This window comes from Zosterops lateralis, assembly GCF_965231275.1.
Source record: "Zosterops lateralis genome assembly, chromosome: 29".
Lineage (NCBI taxonomy): Eukaryota > Metazoa > Chordata > Aves > Passeriformes > Zosteropidae > Zosterops > Zosterops lateralis.
In genome coordinates this window covers 1,096,242-1,118,059 of record NC_139789.1, presented here as the reverse complement: position 1 = coordinate 1,118,059, position 21,818 = coordinate 1,096,242, and the positions used below count along the sequence as shown (strand labels likewise).

Genomic DNA, 21,818 nt, shown 5'->3' with positions numbered 1-21,818 from the left:
ACAGCAAGGTGAACATCTCCCTGCTCTGCCTCCCTGCTCAGCCTGCTTTGCACCCCTGGTCTCTCCATCTCTGCCATTTTATCCCCGTTGTTTTCTCTGTGGGTTCCTGGCTTGGCTGTTGGTGCAGCTGCCGGGCGCCTGGCCCCAAGCCAGCCCCTGCCAGATGGCGCGAGGCTCTCAGACGTGCTGCACTCCATTCCCTGTCCCGGCTCCCGCTATTTAATCAAATTATAGGAAAAGTCAATTTGCTGGATTCCCGATCTGCAGTGTCTCCCCCCAGCCCCACCAGCCCATGCACGGCTCCTCTGCCCACAGCACCCAGCAGCATCCTGGGGACTGGGCCTGGAATTCTCTTTTTTGAGCAAGGGACAAAGGGCAGCTGCCAGTGTCTGTCAGGATTTGCCCTTCCCCCTCTCTCTTTTTTTTTTTTGTCTTTATTTTATGAGTTCCCAGTAGAATCACAGGGTCATTAAGGTTGGAAAAGCCCTCTAAAGGTCACAGACTCCAACTGTTCTGCAGCACTGCCAAGGCCACTGCTGCCCCATGTCCCCAAGTGCCACAGTCACACCTTGTATGAACACTTCCAGGGGTGGTGACTCCACCACTGCCGTCGGCAGTCCGTTCAATGCTTGACCAGACTTTCAGTGAAGAAATTTTCCCAATATCCAACCTAAATCTTCCCTGGCACAGCCTGAGGCTGTTTCCTCTCCTCCTGTCCCTGTTCCCTGGGAGCAGAGCCCAACTTCCCCCCTGGCCACCCTCTCCTGTCAGGGAGTTGTGCAGAGCCAGAAGGGCCCCCTTGAGCCTCCTCTCCAGGCTGAGCCCCTTTCCCAGCTTCCTCAGCCTCTCCTGGTGCTCCAGACCCTTTCCCAGCTCTATTGACCCTTGTTGGATTTCTGGGGGCTTTGGGGTTGTTTTTTAAAAGAAAAGAAGCCTGGCACAGGCTGTCCAGAGCCATGGTGGAGTCACCATCTTGGAATTGTTCAAAAATCATGTGGATGTGGCACTTGAGGACATGGGTTAGTGGTGATCATGGTGGTGCTGCTTTTATGGTTTGCCTTGATCTTAAAGATCTCTTCCAACCTTAAGGATTCTCTGATTGTATCTTTTATTCCCCACCATCGATTTTGTCCCTTTTTGCTGGTGAGGACAAGGGCTGGAAGGGAGCAGCTGGCTGTGGGGAAAAAGAAACTCAGGCAAGTTTCCTTCCCAAAGAGAACTGTGTGTGCCAGGCAGAGCCCAGCCCCTGCCCCACCTCTGCTTTCGGCTGGATTTTAAAAAAAAATTATTATCGGTTTCAGAATGAATCAAAGGGGATGAAAATAAGCTGTGACAAAAGTTCTCACATCATCTGAGTGCTATTTCAGTTTCTTTGAATGCCATTTCAGTTTCTTTGCATGTTGAATTTCTGCTTTAAAAAAAGTCTGTTTTTGTCCTGGCAGAAGCTGATTTTCAGTCAGGGCTTTCTAGGATGGATTTGGTTAATTTAGAAGGGAAGGAAAAGCTTTTTCTTCTGTTTAATGTGCTGTTAAATCACACAGCTGAGCAGTGCTGCAGAAATCTGACCCAAAAGCTGTGTGAGGGCTGTCTGAGAGTTGTCCCCTCTCCTGTGACAATGGCTGTGAGGGGCTGCTCAGCCTCCCATGCCTCAGTTTCCCCTCAGCCTGGTTTCCCTGTGGGCTTTGAGCAGGGGCTGTGCTTGGGAGCCAGCACAGGGCAGGGTTGGCACAGGAGGGTCTGAGGCCACATGAGTGCCCTCTGCCACTGCCCAGCCCATCCCTCTAGTGTGGGGTCACTGCAGCAGTGGTGGCTTTTGTGGTTACCCAGAAAAAGTTATAACCATGGAAAACGGAACTGGAGCAGAGCCGAAACTTCTGCTGGAGCTGGGCAGGTTCTGGAGACCAAGGAGGGTGACAGGAAGAAACAGAGAGGAGCCTTGTCCCCTGTGCCCTCTGGCTTGTTCCCTGTGCCCTCAGCCCTGTCCTCTCTGCCCTGTCCCCTGCCTTGCTCCACTTAGGGCTATGCTCTTTGAGGAATTTGCCTGAGTTGCCCCAGACCTGCTGTGGGATGAATTAAAGCAAAGCTCCTGGACTCATCAGAAGGTTTGGGTTGGAAGAGATCTCAAAGCCCATCCACTGCCCACCCTCTGCCATGGGCAGGGACACCTTCCACCATTCCAGGTTGCTCCAAGCCCTGTCCAGCCTGGCCTTGGACACTTCCAGGGATCCAGGGGCAGCCACAGCTGCTCTGGGCACCCTGTGCCAGGGCTTCCCCACCCTCACAGCCAACAATTCCTTCCCAATATCCCATCTAGCCCTGCCCTCTGGCAGTGGGATGCCATTCCCTGTGTCCTGTCCCTCCATGCCTTTGAAAAGTCAGTTGAGTGAAGCACTTGCTGCTCTGTTGCCATGGGAGAGGTGGTCAAACACTGCTGAAGTATGAAGTTTGACGTTTAAGCTGTGCAGGCTTGGGGGCAGCCACAGTGAGGATGCGGGGCCACGGACTGACCAAGCCCTTCTCTTCAACCCCTTTCCTGCCCCACAGGTGTATCCATCCAACTCAGGTGATGACTACAGCAGGGATCCAGCTGGATATACTCCCTCAAAACCTCCCAGCACTGTGTATCCTGGAGCCTTTTATATGACAGGTGGGTTATTCCCAGCCCTGTGATCCACAAGCCAGGCAGCGCAGGGGCAGCCTTGCCTGTTATGGACCATGGGAGGGATTGCACATCTGCAGGGAGCTCAGGGCAGGAGTGCATGAAACACAATGCAGCCCCAAAATCATCAAATACCCTGAGTGGGAAGGGACCCACAGGGACCATCAGTCCAGCTCCTGTCCCTGCAGAGACACCCCAGCAATCCCACCCTGAGCATCCCTGAGGGTGTTGTCCAAACGCTCCTGCAGCTCTGGCAGCCTTGGGGCTGGGACCATTCCCTGGGGAGCCTGGGCAGTGCCACAGCAGCCTCAGGGGAAAGAACCTTTCCCTGAGCTCCATCCCAAGCCCTGACACAGCTCCAGCTGGTCCTGGGCTCCTGTCCCTGTCCCTGAGAGTTTGTCCTGATTTGCTCAGCACAGGCAGGATGTGGTGGGGACAGTCACAGCCCCTCAGCCAGAGCTGACTTGTTCCCCCCTGGGGGCTGGGGGCTGTCTGTCTCTGTCCCTGCCCCACTCAGCTATGGGTTCCTTGCAGATGGACTCCATAACTCGCCAGACCTGTGGAGTTCCCCAGGTGCCATGAGCCAGTCGAGTTATGGTGCCATGCTGGGCAGCTCCTCATCCCCACTCCCGCAGTCCAGTGGCTTCAACAGTTTACATCAGCACGAACGCATGGTAACGTGTCCCCGTGGCTGTGTCACCTCCCTGTCACCTTCTCCCCTGGCTGTGGGCTTGGGCCACCTGGGTCCTGCCCCAGCTGCTGAACTCCACAGCTTTTCCAGAGTCCCTCTCACCCTTCTTTCCCTCCCTGCCAGAACTACCAGCTGCATTCAGGAGAGGTGAATGGTGGGCTCCCCTCTGTGTCCGGCTTCTCCTCAGCTTCCACAGCGTACGGAGTGTCCAGTCACACCCCCCCGATCAGCGGCACAGACAACATGATGGGTATGGCCAGTCACCAGAGTGACCCTCTTGCTCCATGGCCAGGCACAGGCCCACCTGGAAAACCAAGGCAAACCTGGTGCCTGAACATCCAACACACCCAGACACCTTTGGTACCTCGTGTGTCACCTGTGCCTGGAGTCCCTGCCTGGGGAAGAGGCACAGTGAGGTTCTTGCTGCTGGAGCACTTGGGTGCTGGTCTGGGAGTTTACACCTCATGGGGTGGGCCTGAGAGGAGCCCAGGAGCTCTGGCAGTGTCTCCTGGAGGTGCTGTGAGTTAGATGAGTTGTGGGATAGATTTGCACTTGTGTGAAGCTGCTCCCCTAGATCCAGAAGGGGAATGTTTGTGCTGGGTTTGGATGCCACATTAACCGCCGAGTGCTTTAATCTCTGACCCTGCTGAACCTGTTACAAAACCTGTTACTGAAATGAGCTTGTATTCCCCAGCAAATGAGAATCCTGACATAGATTTGTAGAAAAAGCCTTATTTTTCTGTGGAGAAGCAGGTTTGCGATTCACAGAATGAAAATGTCATTAAGGTTGAAAAAGACCTGCGGGATCATCCAGATTTGTTGGGGTTTGAGATGCCCCATGGCAATGGCTGTGCTGAAGCAGAGATATCTGATTGCTGTTGGTGGCACTACACCTCCAGCCCAGAGCTTGGAGAGATGTCCCTGCAGCCCCTTGATGGCTTCCAGGGGAAGGTGCCCCATGTCCAGGCTGCTCCGAGCTGGACAAACATTTAATTTTCAAGCAAAGCACTAAAAGCAGAAAATTTCCACCCCAGAGCAGGTGACCCCAAAGAAGATCTTGTAGGGTACTGTGTCCTTCTGGGGTCTGGGGCCTTGGCAGTAGCATCTGTGTCCTCTGTTGGCAGGTAACAGAGGAACCACAGCCGGGAGCTCTGGAGACGCGCTTGGGAAGGCTCTGGCCTCGGTAAGAGTTTGAGATAGTCCTGACCCACTCTCAGTGCTGCTGCTGCAGGGACCCTTTACCCAGCAGGGAACATGGATACATTTGGTGAATGCACCCCAAATCCACAGCAGCCTCTGAGGGAGGATTTTCCCCTCTCCATGTGCTGTCATCTCAGTCCTGGCACCTTTTGGTGGATGGGGAAACTGAGGTACTGATAGGGAAACAGAAGCACTGCAGGTTGTGGTGGCTCTGCAGCCCCATTTCCTGCTCTGTGCCCTTCCAGACTGGTTCTGCTTTGCCAAGACCTCCCTACACAGACCTCGTGGCAGGACTTGCAGGTCCCAGTAGTCCTTGCCCTGTGTGTGCTGATTCAAACTGGAGGGCACTGGTCTCACTGGGTAACCAGAGAGTTGCCTCTGTCCTGTTCAGTGATCTTTGCATGGTGGCAGAGCGGTGCTGACAGTGCACCCTGCAGCAATTCCTGAGAGCTCCTGCTTCCTCCTGAGAGGGGACCTGAAGAGCAGAGGCTGCACTCAGGAGTGGTGACAGTGGGCACAGAGAGAGACCCCAGGGTTAATGGGGGAACTGGGGGGAACTGGGCTCGGTGTTTGTGCTGGCTGTGGATTTGGGAAGAGAGGTCCCAGCAGGTGGTGGGTGCCACTGGGAGGGGACGACTAGCTCAGGATGGCACTGCTGACTGTCCCCCTTCTGTCCCTGCAGATTTACTCCCCTGACCACTCTAGCAATAACTTTTCCTCCAACCCCTCCACCCCAGTCGGGTCCCCGCAGGGCCTCGCAGGTGAGTGACAATGTAAAGGGTAAGGGGGGCCGGGTTTGCTTTGGGGAGCTCCCAGGCAGCAAATTTCCCAGGTCAGCCCCAAACCCTCAGCCCAGGGCTGGCAGCAACTCCAGGACCTTCTCCTGCCCTTCCTGTCCCTCAGCATCCCATCTTGGAGAGGTTGTGGCTGGATTTGCCTCCCATGGGAGAAGCACAGTGGGAACGGGGAAGCGGCCAAGTGGTTAAAACCCATGTTCAGCACCTGCTGAAAGCCCATTCCTGGTCCCCTTGGGCAGGGCAGGGGCACTGTTGTGCCCAGCAGCATAACCTGGCCTCGCCTCGAGATCACAGCGAGTCACTGAGGCCAGGGCCTTTTGGACATTTCTCGAGGTCTGAAGGGCTGCACCAGAGCAGAGCTCGGAGTGCCACACAGTGCCACAGTGTCCACATGGTGCCTCAGTGTCCACGCAGTGCCACACGGTTCTGTGGTGGCCCATGAGGTGTCATGCAGTGCCATGGTGGCCTATACACTGCCATGGGGCCTTGTGTGGGGCTGTAGTGGCCCATGTCGGGCCACAGTTGCTCGTGGTGCCACAGTGGCTCGTGCAGTGCTGTGCAGTGCCATGGTGACACCATGCAGTGCTGTGGTGACCCATGAGGTGCTGCAGTGGCCCATGTGGTGCCATGGTGATCCATGTAGTGCCATGCAGTGCCCTGGTGGTCTGAGCTGTGCTGTGGTGATCCATGCAGTGCCATGTGGTGCCACAGTGGCCTGTGCCCTGCCAGATGCTGCTGGTGTGGCCTGAACGGTCCCGAGCAGGGCTGTGTGCGGCCGGTGGCTGGTGCGGTGCCTTAGCTTCCAGCCCCATCTAGTGGCCGCCGTGGCCATGACCGGTCCCCAACTCTGTGTTTGTCCCCAGGCTCGTCGCAGTGGCCGCGGGCGGGTGGAGCGGGTGCCTTATCTCCCAGCTATGAAGGGAGCCTCCACACTTTGGTGAGTGGCTACTCCTTTTCAGCTACTCCTTTTCTCTCTCATCCCTCAGAGCTTCGTGGTGAAGGGTTTTTGGGTGGTGCCCTCTCCCCTGAACGCCTAGAATCAGTTGGTTGGTCAGGGTTGGATATTTGGGTGGCAGCAACTGAGCAGAGCCGAGTCCCCTGGCAACCCGCCCCCTACCCCCAGCCCAGGGCCATCCTGGGGGTCTGGCCCAGACCGAGGGATTCCTGGCAGGTTTCTGCCTCCCTGCCCTGAGCAGTTCCACTCATGTGCCTTTGGGGAATGGCACTGGCTGAGGGTAGTTATTTCTCCCCATCCCTGCCCTGTGGCACCTGGGTCCAGGATTGCCACCAGGTATTCTGTAGTGCAGAGCAGCAGGGAGCTGCTGGCTTTATGGGATTGCAGTCATGAATTGGATTGGAATCATGGAAAGGTTTGGGTTGGAAGGGATCTTGAAGCTCATACAGTTCCACTCCCTGCCATGGGCAGAGATACCTTCTGGTAGACCAGGGTGCTCCAAGCCCCATCCAACCTTGGACACTTCCAGGGATGGGGCACTTAACACAGACCTGTCTCTGTCCTGCCCTTCCAGCAAAACAAAATGGAAGACAGGTTGGATGAAGCCATCCATGTGCTGAGGAACCACGCCGTGGGCCAGACCTCTGCCATGCCCAGCAACCACGGGGACATGCACGGGCTGCTGGGCTCAGCACCACCACACAGTGCCGCCGTGGGCAGCCTGGGCCAGGCCTTCCCTGCCTCAGTCATGGCCCTGGGGAGCAGGCACCCAAGTCTGGTGAGTGAGGGAGCACTCTGGCAGCTGGCAGGGACACACTGGAGACACATGTCACGTGTGGTGTGCCCTGACATTCAGGGGGACGTTGTGGTGCAAGAATAGCTCCGTGTGCTCCAGCTTGGGTCAGGTGTTGGCAGCATTGCATGGGTGACATGCACAGAAGTCACTTCCCATGTTCCTGCAATGGAGAGTTGAGTCACAGAATCCCAGAGTAGTTTGGGTTGGAGGAACCTCAAAGCTTATCTTGTTCCGCCTCCTGCCACAGGCAGGGACACCTTCCATTATCCTGGGATGCTCCAAGCCCCAATGTTCATCCTGGCCTTAGACACATCAACAGGCAGCCACAGCTGCTCTGAAGACACTGAGTCCACCCTTGGCACGAGCTCTGTGTGCCCTTCCCTTGTGCCCCTTCTCAGGGCAGGCAGAGGTGGTGAGAGAGCTGCTCTTCTTTCTCTGCAACATGATTGGAAATCCCTTAAAATGACTTAAAGGTATCCCTGCGATATGCAGGGAGGAGAAGAGGGATCCAGTGGGTACAGGAGTGCCAGGTGTCACGAGGAATTCCCTGTTCTGATTGGTTTGGGCAGGCACTACATCCCTCTGTGCACGTGGAGAGTGCTGGTGTGTGAGGGCTCATTCCAGCTCCAGGGAATGTGATGGATCCAGGGCACCCTGGGCATGTGGATGTTGGGGTCCCATGCAGGGTCACCTGGGTCTCCCCTTGTCTAGAGGTTGGTGACCACAGCAGCACATTTTTTGGCAGAGCTGCTTGCCTGCTGCAGCAAACAGTGACACATTTCCAGTCTCCAGAGAACCAGCTGTGATCCCCTTCCAGGCTCCCTGGATTCTGCTCCTGAGCAGGGAATGAGATGTGTTCTCTGTAGGCTGCTGCCAGCTGGGGAGACAGCAGGGCTGGCTCTGTCCTGTCAGTCCCCAGCCTGTGTGGCACAGCCTTGGGGCTGTGGGCTCAGAGAGGGCCCTCACTCTTTGCCTCCAGCCCGTTTGCAGCCAAGTTCATATTGCTGGGGTGTCCCTTGCTCTGGTGCCACTGAGGGGGTGGCAGGAACAGTGGTGCTCAATGGACTCGGGACATGTGCCCTCTCAGGTGTGCTGGCCTTGCACCAGGCACAGAGGAACTTTCCTCGGAGCAGGGAACAGCAGTGACAGGGCTCTGGGCTGCCCCAGCTCCTGTTCAGAGGAGGGAGCTGCAGTGTCCCCACCATGGTCCCAGAGAGCTGGTGCTGGAGCAGGCTGGCTCTTCCCTCTCGCACTCCAGAGCTCAGGTGTGGAAGTGTGAGGGGAGCACATGGCTGTGCCTCAGCCCAGAGCCCCGGGGTGTCCTTGGGTGACTGCCCAGGTGAGTGTCCCCACTGCCCACTGGCCATGACACATTCCCCCCTAAGGCTTGCTCTGCTCGTTGTGCTGCAGGTAGGAGGAGGCCACCCCGAAGATGGGTTGTCCAGCAACCCCAGCTTGCTCCACAACCATGTCACACTTCCATCACAGCCCAGCTCCCTCCCAGACCTCAGCAGGCAGCAGGACACTTACAGTGGTAAGGCTCTGCAGGGGTGCAGGGTGGGGCTCACCTGTGCTGGGGGTTCACCTGCTGGAGAGTGTGGGGAGTCACCTATGGGGCTTGGGTCCAGGCCTGTGCAGCAGCAGCCTGGGAGGAGATGGATGTCTCTGCAGGGCTGGTGCTTCCTTGCAGCATTCACAGAGCAGTTTCTACTTGGAGCCTTTTCCAGAGGTTTCACAGAGTCCCAGAATGGTCTGGCTTGGAAGGGACCTTAAAGCTCATCCCCTATCACCCCCTCCCATGGGCAGGGACACCTTCCACTCTACCAGCCCATTGCTCCAAGCCCTGTCCAACCTGGCCTGGAACACTTCCAGGGATCCAGGGGCAGCCACAGCTGCTCTGGGCACCCTGTGCCAGGGCTCCCCATCCTTCCAGGGAACAATTCCTTTTCAATATTCCACCTAACCCTACATGTTTGACCTGTATTTTCCCATCTCCCCAGCTAGGTGTGAATGCACAGTTCACAGCGCTCTGCTGTGTAGGTTGGGTTCCCATATTGGAGGGTCTGGGAAGTAAGAGGGAGAATGGGAAGCGTCAGCAGGGCAGAGCCAGCACACCCCCCCCCATCTTCCCTGAGTGTGGAGCAGCAATGCAGGATTAGTTTGGCATGCCACTGCAGGAACAGGGCCTGGGGAACCCCCAGTCTCCTGTGTGGGTCAGGCCCCTCAAGCTCTGCATGTGGCTCTGCTCTCTCTGCAGGCTTGTCCGGGGGGCTGGGGCGGAGCAGTGTCTCCTCAGGAACGAGTGAAATAAAGAGGGAAGAAAAGGAGGATGAAGAGAACACATCAGTGGCAGATAACTCAGAAGAGGAGAAGAAGGAACTGAAACCCTCCCGGAACAGAACAAGGTGCTCTTTGAACAGGTCTCTCCCTTCAATTTCTCTGTTCCCAGGCCAGGGGTGTTTGGGCTGAGGTCCAGCTGCCAGGACCCCCCAAGCACTGGGCTTGTCCCAGTTTGGCCTGTGGTCATCTTGTGGCACAGACCCTCTGGCCCCTGCCCACCCTGGAGCCTGGTGTGGTCTCACACAGCCTGGACTCTTGCTACTACCCCAGGGGAAAGGGTCCCTGCCACCCTCCTGCTGGCTCCTGCCCCTGTGGCCTCAGGGTGTCCTCATGCTCCTAAAGCTTATCCCCCAGCTGCCTGTGTGGGCACTTGGGGTTGTGCAGGGAAGGGGCAAGTGCTCAGCCCCAGTCAGACACAGTTTGACCCCTTCCCTGCCTTGGGGCATCTCTGCTCTCTGCTTTGGGCTCCTGTATCCTCTGTCACATCCAGCCAGAGGAGTGATGATGGCTCAAGTAGAGTCTTTCAGTGTGTTGGCTGCTCTGCTGCCTTGCCACCAGCTTGGAGACCTCACCAGGGTCTCACTAGAGAGACAGCACCAGCCCCACTCCTGCCCTGAAGGCAGAGGGCTGCGTCTTCCCAAATTCCGGCTGGGGATTCCAGTGTTGGCCTTCACTTTGTCTGGGCCACCCTGCACTCTCCTGGCAACAAGCTCAGGCCTTAATCACATTGTGGTTTCTTTCTTTGCTGTTTAAAAACAAAACAAAAAATAGGCAGAAGAAGAGCCTTAACTGCTTCTCTCCAAAGCCCCTATGTATCCCTGTATGTGGCACAGGCCAGCATGTGCTGGCAGGGCACATGGGGGGCTCGGCATCTTGGTGCGTCACTGTGTGTTTCTTGTCTATGAGTTGACCAGTGCTGAGAGTGCACACGAGGAATGTCCCTGTCTCGTTCTTATTTTAAACCATTAGTCAAGATGAGGATGAGGAGGACGATCTTCTTCCCCCAGAGCAAAAAGCCGAGAGAGAGAGAGAAAGGAGGGTCGCCAATAATGCCCGTGAGCGCCTGCGGGTTCGTGACATCAACGAGGCCTTTAAAGAGCTCGGACGCATGTGCCAACTGCACCTAAACAGCGAAAAACCGCAGACCAAACTGCTAATCCTACACCAGGCCGTATCAGTCATACTGAACCTGGAGCAACAAGTTAGAGGTCAGTGAGGGTCCCGGAGTGGTGATATTTTACGTATCTGATCGGCACGGGGCTGTCTGTCTGTCTGTCTCTTGTGATGTGCTGTGGTGCCTCGCACTGTCTCTCTCCCCTGTGGCCTTGGGGACCAACCCAAGGCTGTCAATATCCTTTTTATTTTTATTTTTTTGCCTTTTTTGCATCCATCCCTGCTGTTCTCTCCTTTGTCCCCCGCTGCCACTGCGTATGCTGCATGCCAGTCTCCATGGGGACGCCTGTGCCATCCTGCTTCCTCGCAGCCAGAAGTACTCAGTGCTTGGCAGCAAAGTGACAGAAACCCCACTAGAAACTCTCCCAGAGGGGTCCAGCTCTGCTGTCTCCAAGGGCCGCTCTGAGCACAGAGCCTGTTCCTGTCCCCTCTGTGCCTGATGGGGCTCTGTGCTCGTATCCCCACAGTGTGGCACTTGGCAAAGCCTTGGGACCACGGGAGCTGTGTGAGGGCAGCAGGATGCCCTGGGCTGGGCAGCCCTCACTGCCTGCCCTCACTGGTGTCTGACACAGGCTGGGAGCACTGTGCATTCTGAGCCTGGAGCTCCTATCGGGTGCCTGCAGGCTCTGCCCCTCACCACGACACCCTCAGGGCACCCTCGCTCTTTTCCACACACATGTGCAGCATGGTGTGTGTGCACACCATCCCAGGGAGGGAAGCGAGGGGTGGCTGCTTTGTCCCACATCCCGCAGTGCATGCTCCCGCTCCTGCTCCGCCTGCAGCGCGGGGTGCCGGGCCAGATAACCCCTTTCTCTCTGCAGAGCTGTCGTAACACGCGTTGGGGGCTGTGCCTGGCTGTGCTCCTCTCTGCTGGCTTTGCTGTGCCTTGATGTTGGAGTCCTTTGTGCCTCTCTTCAGTTTGTAATTTTTTGCCTTTCATAACATGTATATTTTTTCCTGTCTTCTTTTTTAATTTCCCCTTCCTTTTTTTTTTTTTTTTTTGGTTTTTTTTTTAATTTTGGGGGTTTTTTTTGGTTCTGTTCTTTCCAATCTCCTACAGACATGCCCCAGCCGTGACCTCTCGGTGGTCCCACTCTACCTTGTACTTGCTGCTCAAGGATCCCAGGCAGGACTGAGGGTGGGGCAGGGCTTAGGTAGAGTTGGCACCATGTTCACTTTGGTCTCCCATGCTTGTCCCTTTTTAAACCCTTCCTGGAGGCAGCCAGGGAGGTGGCTGAGCCCTGCAGCCTCCCTCAGCAGTTAGTGCAGACAGGCAGTGTCCCCTCCATGGGTTTCTGCTGCTTTCCAGGAGCGAATCCTTCTCTCACACCACCTCTGAGGGGCAGCACTACCATGGGCATGAGGCCATCAGGTCCCTGTGTGCCCAGGAGGGTTGCCAGGATCCTCCCACTGCCACAGCAGCTACAGGAAGGGAAAGGAGGAGACTGATGAGTTTTAGACTGGTTGGTGACCCCCAGGGGCACAAGGCAGCCCAAACATCCCATCCTCACACAGTGCAAGCTGCCACTGGTATGTGCTGGTGGTGGGGACGCAGTCCTGCCCCCAGGTATAACATCTAAGCCTTCACCCTGCGTGGGGAGCCACCAGCCAGGACTGGCCACCAGCAAGGACCTGCAGCCACCAGCCTGTGCTGCAGGAAGGATTTGGGATCCTGCGTGGGGGCCACAGGTGCCAGCATGGTCCCATCCCCCTGCCTGTCCTGGGCATGTGGAGAGAAGGTGGCAGTGCCAGCTGGGGCAGTGAGGAGGGGACACAGGCAGGGACAAGGCAGCGAGGAGAGGGTGCAGTAGGGACAGTGAGCAGTGTGTCCACTGACTGTCTCACACAGGCAGTGCTTGCTCAGGGAGCCCCTGCTCCCCCTTCACTTGGCCGTGCATTGTCCAGAGGCTCTCCAAGAAGGCTTTGACTCTGTGGCTCCTCTTTGCTAAAGGCTTATCCCCATGTGGCTCCCCAGGAGCCCACGGCCACAGGTTGTCCCAGTGTCAGGTCTCACCCAAGGACCCTCCTCAGATAGGTGTCTTCCTGCAAGAAGTTTTGCTCTGGGGGAGAAGATCGTCAGGGCTTAAATTGGGGCTTTTGAGGGGATGGGCAAGGCCACGGTACAAGATGCTGCCAGCAGAATTTTGCTTCCCCTCATCCCTGCCTGTGTCAGGCATCCCTGGGGTGCTGTCAGCAGTGGAGCCTCTCCCAGAGCTTCTGACTGTATGTGAGAAAGAGAATCATCCCCACCCCTTCTGGCAAGCTTTTGGCTGTGTGGAGAAAGATTGGGATTCAGTGTCTGCATCTGAGTCTGATCCTCAGAGCAGCCCTGGCTCCTGCTCCCAATGCTGCCCTGGCCACTAAGAGGGTGCCAGGCCAGGCTGCTTTTGCTGCTGTAGCAGCACTGCTCCAAACACTAGCACTGGGAGCTGCAGGTGGAATTTGGAAGGAAATCTTACAAAGAAGGATTTGCTTCCTGCCAAAATCTTTCCTTGGGGGACAAACCTGATGTTTTTGGCAGAGACCCTCCCCCAGTCTTTGTGTTTTCAGTTGGAAACAAACAGGAAGGCAAAATTTTACAGAGGGTCAAAGGTGTTGGTGGGTGATGCTGCATCAATGCCCACCCTTGCCCCCAGTGACCCCTCCAGCTCCCTGGGCACCTGCTCCTGTGCTGGCAGCACCTTCCCTGGGCTTGCAGAGGTGACACAGCCTGGGCTGCTCTGGGAAGCACCTGGAGGAATTGGCTTTGCAAAGTGAGGCCGTTTGGGCCATTTCCAGTGGACACCCGGAGCACTTCCAGCACGGCAACATGGAGCCCCCCTCGGTGGCACCCCCTGACTAACCCCTGTGGTGCTATGAACCCAGCAGTACAGAGGAGGCCTTGTCACTGGAGGACAAAGATCTGAGGGACCGGGAGAGGAGAATGGCCAATAACGCCAGGGAGAGGGTGCGTGTGCGGGACATTAACGAGGCCTTTAAAGAACTGGGACGCATGTGCCAGATGCACTTAAAAACGGACAAAGCACAGACCAAACTGATCATCCTACAGCAAGCGGTGCAGGTCATTCTGGGCCTGGAGCAGCAAGTACGAGGTATGGTACCACTGGCAGGTGCATTTTGGGGCCTGTCTCTCCCCCTGTCTCTGCATGCGTGTGCTTCTCTGTCCTGACTCCTGCTTTCAGCGTGAGGTGTGTGTTTGCAGCACCTCGGGATGCTGAGCACTCCCCAGCCCCAGCCAGGGGTGGGTTTGAGGCTCCTTTCTCTCTCTGCTCCTGCTTAATATAATTTGGCACCTGGATCCCATTAAGCAGCTTTGGAAAATTCATTCCTCAACTCTTGAGTGCTGGCTGAGGCACTTGGGGGTAACAAACACATTGAGATGCCCTGGCACAGATTGCCCGGAGATATGGCTGCCCCTGGGTCCCTGTAAGTGTCTAAGGCCAGGCTGGACAGGGCTTGCAGCAACCAGGGATAGTTGAAGGTGTCCCTGCCCATGGCAGGGGGTCGGAATAAAATGGGTTTTAATGTTCCTTCCAACCCAATCTATTCCATGATTCCATGTTAAAGTAGGGCCTGGCAGATTCCTGCAGGGACTGCAGCGAGCGCTGCATGGAGCTCATCTCCTCACGTGGGCCTGCCTGGGACTGCCCCTGCTGTCCCTATGGAATGCTGCTGCCAGGGATAATGCTGCTGCCCAGACTGAGGTTGCTCTCCTCCCTTGCTGTTTTGGGCACAGAGCGCAATCTGAACCCAAAAGCGGCCTGCTTGAAGCGTCGGGAAGAGGAGAAAGTGTCTGGAGTGGTAGGAGACCCCCAGATGACACTGTCAGCTTCACATCCTGGTCTAGGAGACGGTCACAACCCTGTCGGACACATGTAAAGGTACCGTTCCCCACCTTTGATCCCACATCCCAGTGTGAGTCCAGCCCTGTGCTCACACCCTGCTCTGCTCTGGCTGGTCAGCCCCAATCCCTCAGCACCAGCCACGGCCTTGCTTCATTTCCCTGAAATCAATGACCTGCATGTGTGCAAGGCCTGGCACAGGGTGCCCAGAGCAGCTGTGGTTGCCTCTAGGTCCCTGGCAGTGTCCAAGGCCAGATTGGCAGGGCTTGGAGCAACCTGAGACAGTGGAAGGTGTCCCTGCCCATGGCAGGGGGTGGAATAAGATGAATTTTAAGGTGTCTTCCAACCCAACCCATTCCATGATTTTCTCTGTGTATCACATGCCCCATGGACACCCAAAGCCTCTGGCCCACAGGATAGTGCAGCCCCATAGCTGGGATGGGGCAGTTTGGAGGTCTCTGAGTGGACTCACCTCTGCTCTGCACCTCCCAGTCCTGCCCCAGTTGGCTACTGGAAACTAGCAATTCCTTTTCCCTGTGGCCCTATGAGATGGAATGGGCAGATCCCAGAAATGCCAAGAGAGTCAGAGAAGGTGAAAAGCCCCTGGTGAGGCTGTGGGAGGCACAGGCTCTGATGGGCTGTTCCCATTTTTAAGGGAATCTAGGAGCATCTGAGCAGTGCAGAGATGGTGGGGGGATTGAGCAGACCCCTGAGTGGTAGTTCAGGAGCTGATCCTGTGGAGTGCATGGAGAGGACACAGTCCCTTGGTGTCCCCTGCCTCAGGGGGTGCCTGAGGATGGCCTGACCAAAACAAAGGCAAAGCTCAGCTTCAGCCCTGCCCAGCCCTGCAGGGACAAGCTGCAGCAGGAGCCTTGGGGCCCCCTGTGCAAGGAGCACAGTTTTATTCTCATATTTTCTTCTTTTTTTAAAATTTTATTTGTAGATCTTTTTGTTCCTCTGGATATGGAGATCTGTAGGAAGAAAACCCTCAGTGTGACCTGCAACCCTTTTGAACCATAAACTGTAGTACTGCTCATACTGACACACGCAGACGGATCCTGGCGTGACGTAAGGAGTGGAAAAAACAGTTTGTCAGAAACAAAATGGAAACAAAAAATTGCCTTAAGTATAAAGTGCAGAACAGTCAATACATATCACTCAGTTAGGAGGGGGTGGCGTGTTCTCTTGGCTTGTTCACAAGCAGCCAGCAGCAAAATTGTGCCTAAGCTTGATATTTCTTTTTTTTTAAAAAAAGAACATTAGTTATGAGATTTTTTATGTAGAACAAATAGCAATGCCTTTTGGTTTTTTTAGCTTCTTTTGCATATGTTTTGTAAGCAACAAAAAAATTTTTTTTTGTATAAAAACATGTCTTGTACCCTCCGCTTTTCTGCTGCTGTTTCTATAGTTAACGTTGCATCTTTAGGATCAACCAGAATATTAAAATTGTATTAAGAGAGACTGGATATAAAGAGAGGAATTCTCAGATTCGGCTCAGAAAGCCACTAAAAGCGAATGTAGCCACAGTGAGGGAATGTTCTTCCTTGCCTGGCTTGTACCTTCCATGACAAAAAACAAACTCATGTGCTGACTTCACTGTCTCTTTGCTTCGGCCACTTCTGATTTGGGAAAAGGAAGTTAAACAGCAAAGTGAGTGGCAGCAGTGCTCCCGCTCCCCGCGGCGGTGACCGAAGTGCTTGGTGAGATTTGCTTTGTTCCCGGAGATCCCGAGGCCCCAGGGGTCTGTGTGGGAGAGGACGTGGCCCCACGGCTGTTTGGAGCATTGCTGTGGGGAGGACGAGCTGCTGGGAGAGAGCAGGCCCTGGGTGGAGGAGAACCAAGGGACTGACGTGCTTCCAGGTCAGCAGAGCAGCAAGGGATGAATGAGGGAAGTGCCTCTTCCACATGCCAGAGCTGCTGGAGGCACTTCCAGGAGCAGCACTGAACAACGACCAACTGAACAAAGCTGGAGCACTTGGAAGAGGCAGAGGCAGCCAGAGCACGGCAGCAGCAGTGGGATACAGGGCCAAGAAGTTGGGCAGTAGCAGATCTGTGGATACTGGAGGCAGGAAAGGAGCAGCGACCTGGCTCACTCCGGCCTCGGCAAAGCCATGAGCAGCAGGAGGATCCCTTCTTGCAATGGAGCCGCCGCCATCAGAAATGCAAAATGCTGGCTCGGGGAGAGAGGTGGCTTCACACCCCACTGTCACCTGCTGTCACATCTCCCAGGCATTGTTGGAGGCAAACTGAGCTCAGCGCTGTGCCATGGCATGTGAGTGGGCACCATCACCTGCATGTGGGCTCCTCTCTCAGCACTGGGAAGGAGGGCAGCAGGAGACCCTCTCCTGCTCCATGTGCTCCAGCAGCCAAGATGGGCCAGCCATCCCTTCACTCCAACAGATTCCCAGTCACTCCAGACCACTCTGGTGTGCTCAGCAGAAGGAGGATCCCTGGTAAACCCTCTGGGTGCCCCAGAGGTGTGGAGCAAACAAAGAAGTGTTGGGTGGTGCTAAGCTGCAGAAACCATTTTGAAGATGGCCATGGAAAAACATCCATCACAAATTCACTCTTGTTTCTTCCCTCTCCTTCCCCTTCTGAAACATTTTGTGCCTGGTTCTTCCCAGCTCTGCAGAGCCCAGTCAGGCAGGATGGTGCATGGGACGTGGGTGCTGGTCTGGGGGGATGCAGAGAACTCCCCTCTCCCCTGTGGTTCTCCGGCCTGGGCTCCTGGGGAAGTTGTGTTGCTTTGGCACAGGGAAAGGGAGGGACTGGCAAACAGGATTAGTCCTGTGGCACTTCCCAGCAACCCCAGGCTTTGGCATAACCTGGTGCTCCTCCATGCCCACAGCTGTGCTTTGTGCTCTTGCAAACCCTGTTGGAAGTGCTCAGGGCAGTGCTTATTTCCCACCCACACCTGGGCACTGTTGCCTCAGCCCCTGTGGCAGCTCCAAGCTGAGCCAGTCCAAGTGCCAGGGTGAGATGGGACTGTTCCTGCTGCCCCTGGCCCTGCCCTGGGGCTCCCCAACATCCAACCATCACTCTGAAGCTTTTGGGTGCTCCTGGCTTTCCCCAGCTTGTTGCTTCTGCCATTCCTTCTGCATGGTGAGACTTCAGCAGCCCCAGCTCTGTCCCTGAGAAGGCCAGGAAAGCTCAGTGGTTGCAGTAACCCAGAATCTTCTTGCCTCTGTCAACAGACACATTTTAGCCTAATCAGCTCATCAGGTTATGACACTTCCCTCCTTTAGTTCTTCTGCCTGCTGAAGCAGTGGGCAGAGAGATGGATGAGGTTTTCCTCCATGTGTGACAGCCCTGACTCCCATTCATGCTCTGGAATGCAAATTGGACGGCTCAGCAGTTGTGTTTCATTTCAGCCATGAGAGTTCCTGCTCCATTGTGAGACAGTGCTGGGGCTGCAAAGTACCCACTGCTCAGGGGTCTGGGCTTGCTCAATGCCCTTGTCCCAGGGCCAGGAGGGATGAAGCAGTGTCCCAGCCCTGGAAAGCTTGAAACCCCACAAAAATACTTAAAAGTTCACAAACCCTTTGATATTGCCCCAAGAATTGGAAGTGGCAGTCATGGACAACTGGACTTAAAGGGACTAGTCAAGAAAAACCATAAATTCAACAAAATTGGAAATCTGAGAAGTTTTATGAGTTGTTCACAAATTTGCTGAACTTCTTCATCCCCTCCAAATCCTGCAGGCCAGGGAGTAACCCTGATGAGCCAGAGCCTTTCTCATCATCCCTGAATCCCCAGGCCTTGCAACAAAAATTGAGCTTTTCAGCTGCATTTAGGTGGTTTAAGATGTTACTTGGACACCAAATGCAGCCAACTCCCTTCCATGGCAAGACTTGGTGAAGATCCTTGAGCATAAGCCCTCAGAGCCAAGGTTTGGAAAAATCATCTCAAAAGCACAATGCAGGGGGTGGAAGTGCTGTCCCTGGAGTTGCCTCAATGATGCAGGGTGACAGCTTTGTGTGCCAGCCCTGTTTGGCCTCAGTGACATCTCTGCTTTCCAGGTGCTCAGGGAACAATTGGGAACAGCAGCAAGGAAAAATGGCTTTGTTTTGCCAGTGTGTCTGGCTCAGTGTGAACATGGTGCCTGTAACCTGCCAGGGGAAGTGGCTTTTCTAAAAACAACCACTGCCAGGTGCTGCTCTCAAATACCACCATCTCAGCCCTGAAATGTCACCCTGTAGCAATGAAACTCTTGTCTTCAGGTGTTGTGGTCAGCAAGGGCCAGGTCTACACCCTCCCCAGCCCACAGCTCTGCTCCATTCCACTTGGGATCTTACAGATCCTCAAACCTGCTCCTCTGCCTGTCTGTATGTCCTGCACACCAGAAGAGTTGTCCCGGGTTGGTGTATAGTGCCATTTATTCCATTTTCTCCTTCCTCTCTCAGCCTTTGCTTGCATGGCTGCTCCTGGGGACACATGCCCTCCTCTTTGGGGGCCACTGAGCCCCCCCAAAACTTCCTTCATCAGACAGGGGGTCTGCCTTCCCTTCTGTGCAGCTTCTAGTTCCTCTTTCCCCAAGCTGGATCTCAGTGAAGCAGCAGAACTGGGACACTGCCTTGGGACATTTCTTGTTTCCCCAGCCCAGGGTCCTCCTCTTGCCCTGCTCAGCTAGCCCCCTGCTTCCCTGCACACAAGCTGTGCATGCCACAGTACTGGAGAGTGTGTGGAATCCAGTCTATGAACAGTATAATTGCAGATTTTTGTTTTCTCCCTTTTCACCTGCTTTTTCCTCAGAGCAAAGCAGCTGCAGCTTCTCATGGGTTGGTGCTCAGGCAGTGATGGCAGCCTGGCTGCTCCTGCTCACAGCCCAGGGAGCAGAATTCCAGATGTTTGGCAAACACCCATGACCCCCCATCAGATACACTCACAGCCCCAGCCAGCATCTCTCAGGGCTCTCTGCTCCCCTGCTTTCACAGCTATCCCACAGAGGTATGTTGGCAGGAAGGATGGAATCAAGCTGTGGTTTCCCCAGGAGGCTGTAATTCCAGAGTCAGCACAGAAACTGCTCTCTAAGGTCCTTTGTGTCTCCACTGAAGCCAGCAGAGCCTTTGGGCCCTTGCTGAGTGGTTCCATTTGTGGGGGCTTGAGAAACAGGAGGCTTTGGAACCCTCAATCCCCTGCATCCTTTGAGCTTTGCTGCCAACTTTGGGGCCAGTGGAACCCGAGTTCCTCTTGCAGGCCCTGCTGTGCTGTAGTGGGGAGCCTGGGCCAGCTCTAGTTCCATCCCTGGAGTTTGGGAGGTGAAGCAAAGCTGGGGATGGAGCTGGGCCAGAACAAGTCTTCAGCCCCTGCCTGCAGTGCTGGCTAACCCAGAGCAAGCCCTGGCCACTGGACTCCCCCATTCCTGTCCAACACCAGCAATAGCAAGGCCTGTTTTCTGTACCACAAGCTTGCACAAGGTCTTTGCCCTGTTAAAAATCCTATGCAAATCTTATCCCTCTTCCCTCTCCCAGGGCTCTGCAGATCCCAGCCCAGCTGTTCTCTCTGCTCTTGTCTGTGATTGCTCCTGAGTTCCTGCTCCCTGCTGCCCTCAGGGTCCAGCTTCATTCCTGGCAGCTCTAAAAGCATTTTGAGACCTGTGCCCTGGAGCTGAGAGAGGGCAGATGAGACTGTAGGAACACCCAGCTCATACTGAACACTGAACTGGAGGGGGCAAGGCCTGGTCCTGGGGCTCCTGCATGCACCTTTCATCCTCCTGTGCCTTCTGCTCAAAGCTGGTGGGGCACTGCCAGCATCCTTCATTCCCCCAGCCCCCTGAAAGGAGAAGCTCTGTTCTGCCTTGTGGCTGCCCAGACTGCCCTGTTCTAACACCTGAGCCTCAGGCTTGGCTGGGGCTGCTCTTCCTTCAGCTACCCCAAGCCTGAAGGGGTGTTTCCTTTCCTCCCATGCTCCCCAATCTCTCCAGCCAGCATCTCTGAGCTGTTTCCCTTTGCAGAGGGGCAGCCCATGCCAGCAGCTATCCATCAGCTGGGCTGCAGGCAGGAGGACTGGGAGGTGGGTGCTGTCTGTATCCCATAGCACAGCTGCCTCTCCCTGCTCTTGGGGCAGGTGTTGGGGGACCTGGTGATCTGTACTTTGATTTCCAGGACAATTCAGCCCTTCTGGGGAGCCAGCACTGCTGTGACGTGGCCTGCAGGACTCCCATGGGGAGGTGGGCTCTGGTTAGGAGGGTGGTGCAGGCTCCTTGTGACCTTCTGCCAAACCTTGTGTGTCCATCTGCAGCCCAGCTCAGAGTCAAGGGCAGTTCTGTTGTGGGTCTCCACATTGGTATCTCCGTTCCCCCGGTTTTGTACCCCTTCTGGGAAAGGCTCTCCATTCCCAGCCTGGCCCAGCCAAGCCCCTGCTGTGGTGGAAGGCAAGGCTGTAGCACTAACCCTGGGACATCTCAGCTCAGCGTGGCTGCAGCACCAGCTCGGGAGAACAAAGGGGTTTCTACTTCCAAAGGGGGTGTGCCAGTACCACGGCCTTTTGCCAAAGAGCATCCCCGTGCCCTGCATCCCTGGGCTGTGCCCGGGGAAGCTGTGGAGCTCCTGAAGGCAGTGAGCTGGGAACACCACGGGTCGCCCTTCCCGGGGCCACATTTTCCCAAATCACTTGAACCCACCAGCTTTTGAGCAAACCTTGTAACATGGAGCCACTCAGGAGGGAAGGAGCCATGGGAAGCCACACACCAGCCACTGTTCATGTGCCAGGAGAGGGGAAAGAGGCACCTGCTGAGGCAGGACAGGGAGGTTTCCAACCCCACGCATGGGAATGACCTGTTGGGTGCTGAGGGCTGCAGCTCTCTGGGGAAACAAAGCATTCCTGGGATGTTCTTTCTCTATATTTTTGTAGGAATGGGGGGCGGGAGAGCAGATGGGAGATGCCTGCGGAAGTTGTTTATTTTTAACCCTGTAGAAAGCTGTTTTTGGTTTTTGGCCTTTAAAATAAAAAATGGTCCCTGCTTTTGATGTTTATGCTGCCTACCTGTAAATCCAGATGTACTTAAGTGGCTGAAATCCTTGTTCTTAAATCAGATACACATTATAGTTTTGAACTATATATATAGTAAATATATATATATATATGCCTAACCCAGCAAAAAAAAAAAAAATAAAAATAAAGTATTTGGGGGTGGGAAATGCATTGCTCTTTGAAATGAATCACAATTGGGGGATGAAATTGTGTTTCTGAGTGCCTCAAGATATGAATTGTTTTCATTTTTTTAAATAATTTTATACAAGTGTCAAAACAGCTGGCTGGATTATTTGGAATTTTTAAATAATCCTAACTTTTTTAAAGTAGATTTTGAGAACTGTCCTGTATATAACAGTAATGTAGCAATAAATGTGACATTTTATAACAATA

The 21,818-nt window shown here is 55.0% G+C and overlaps 1 protein-coding gene across 11 annotated transcripts in view; it reads left to right on the top strand.

Moving 5' to 3' along the window:
• TCF3 (transcription factor 3) overlaps positions 1 to 21,818 on the top strand; it is an 83,317-nt gene extending 61,499 nt beyond the window's left edge. For 7 of the 11 annotated variants that reach the window (XM_083879956.1, XM_083879946.1, XM_083879949.1 and 4 more), the window contains 12 exons: positions 2,545 to 2,647; positions 3,194 to 3,333; positions 3,474 to 3,600; positions 4,475 to 4,533; positions 5,233 to 5,311; positions 6,211 to 6,284; positions 6,877 to 7,080; positions 8,509 to 8,632; positions 9,356 to 9,518; positions 10,408 to 10,646; positions 14,348 to 14,492; positions 15,397 to 21,818. In XM_083879956.1, the coding sequence (XP_083736082.1) occupies positions 2,545 to 2,647; positions 3,194 to 3,333; positions 3,474 to 3,600; positions 4,475 to 4,533; positions 5,233 to 5,311; positions 6,211 to 6,284; positions 6,877 to 7,080; positions 8,509 to 8,632; positions 9,356 to 9,518; positions 10,408 to 10,646; positions 14,348 to 14,490 (1,455 nt within the window). In that variant the 3' untranslated portion in view covers positions 14,491 to 14,492; positions 15,397 to 21,818. Of the gene's footprint in view, positions 1 to 2,544; positions 2,648 to 3,193; positions 3,334 to 3,473; positions 3,601 to 4,474; positions 4,534 to 5,232; positions 5,312 to 6,210; positions 6,285 to 6,876; positions 7,081 to 8,508; positions 8,633 to 9,355; positions 9,519 to 10,407; positions 10,647 to 13,476; positions 13,704 to 14,347; positions 14,493 to 15,396 lie in introns of all 11 variants that reach the window. The other 4 variants (XM_083879951.1, XM_083879950.1, XM_083879952.1 and 1 more) reach the window with 4 other exon arrangements.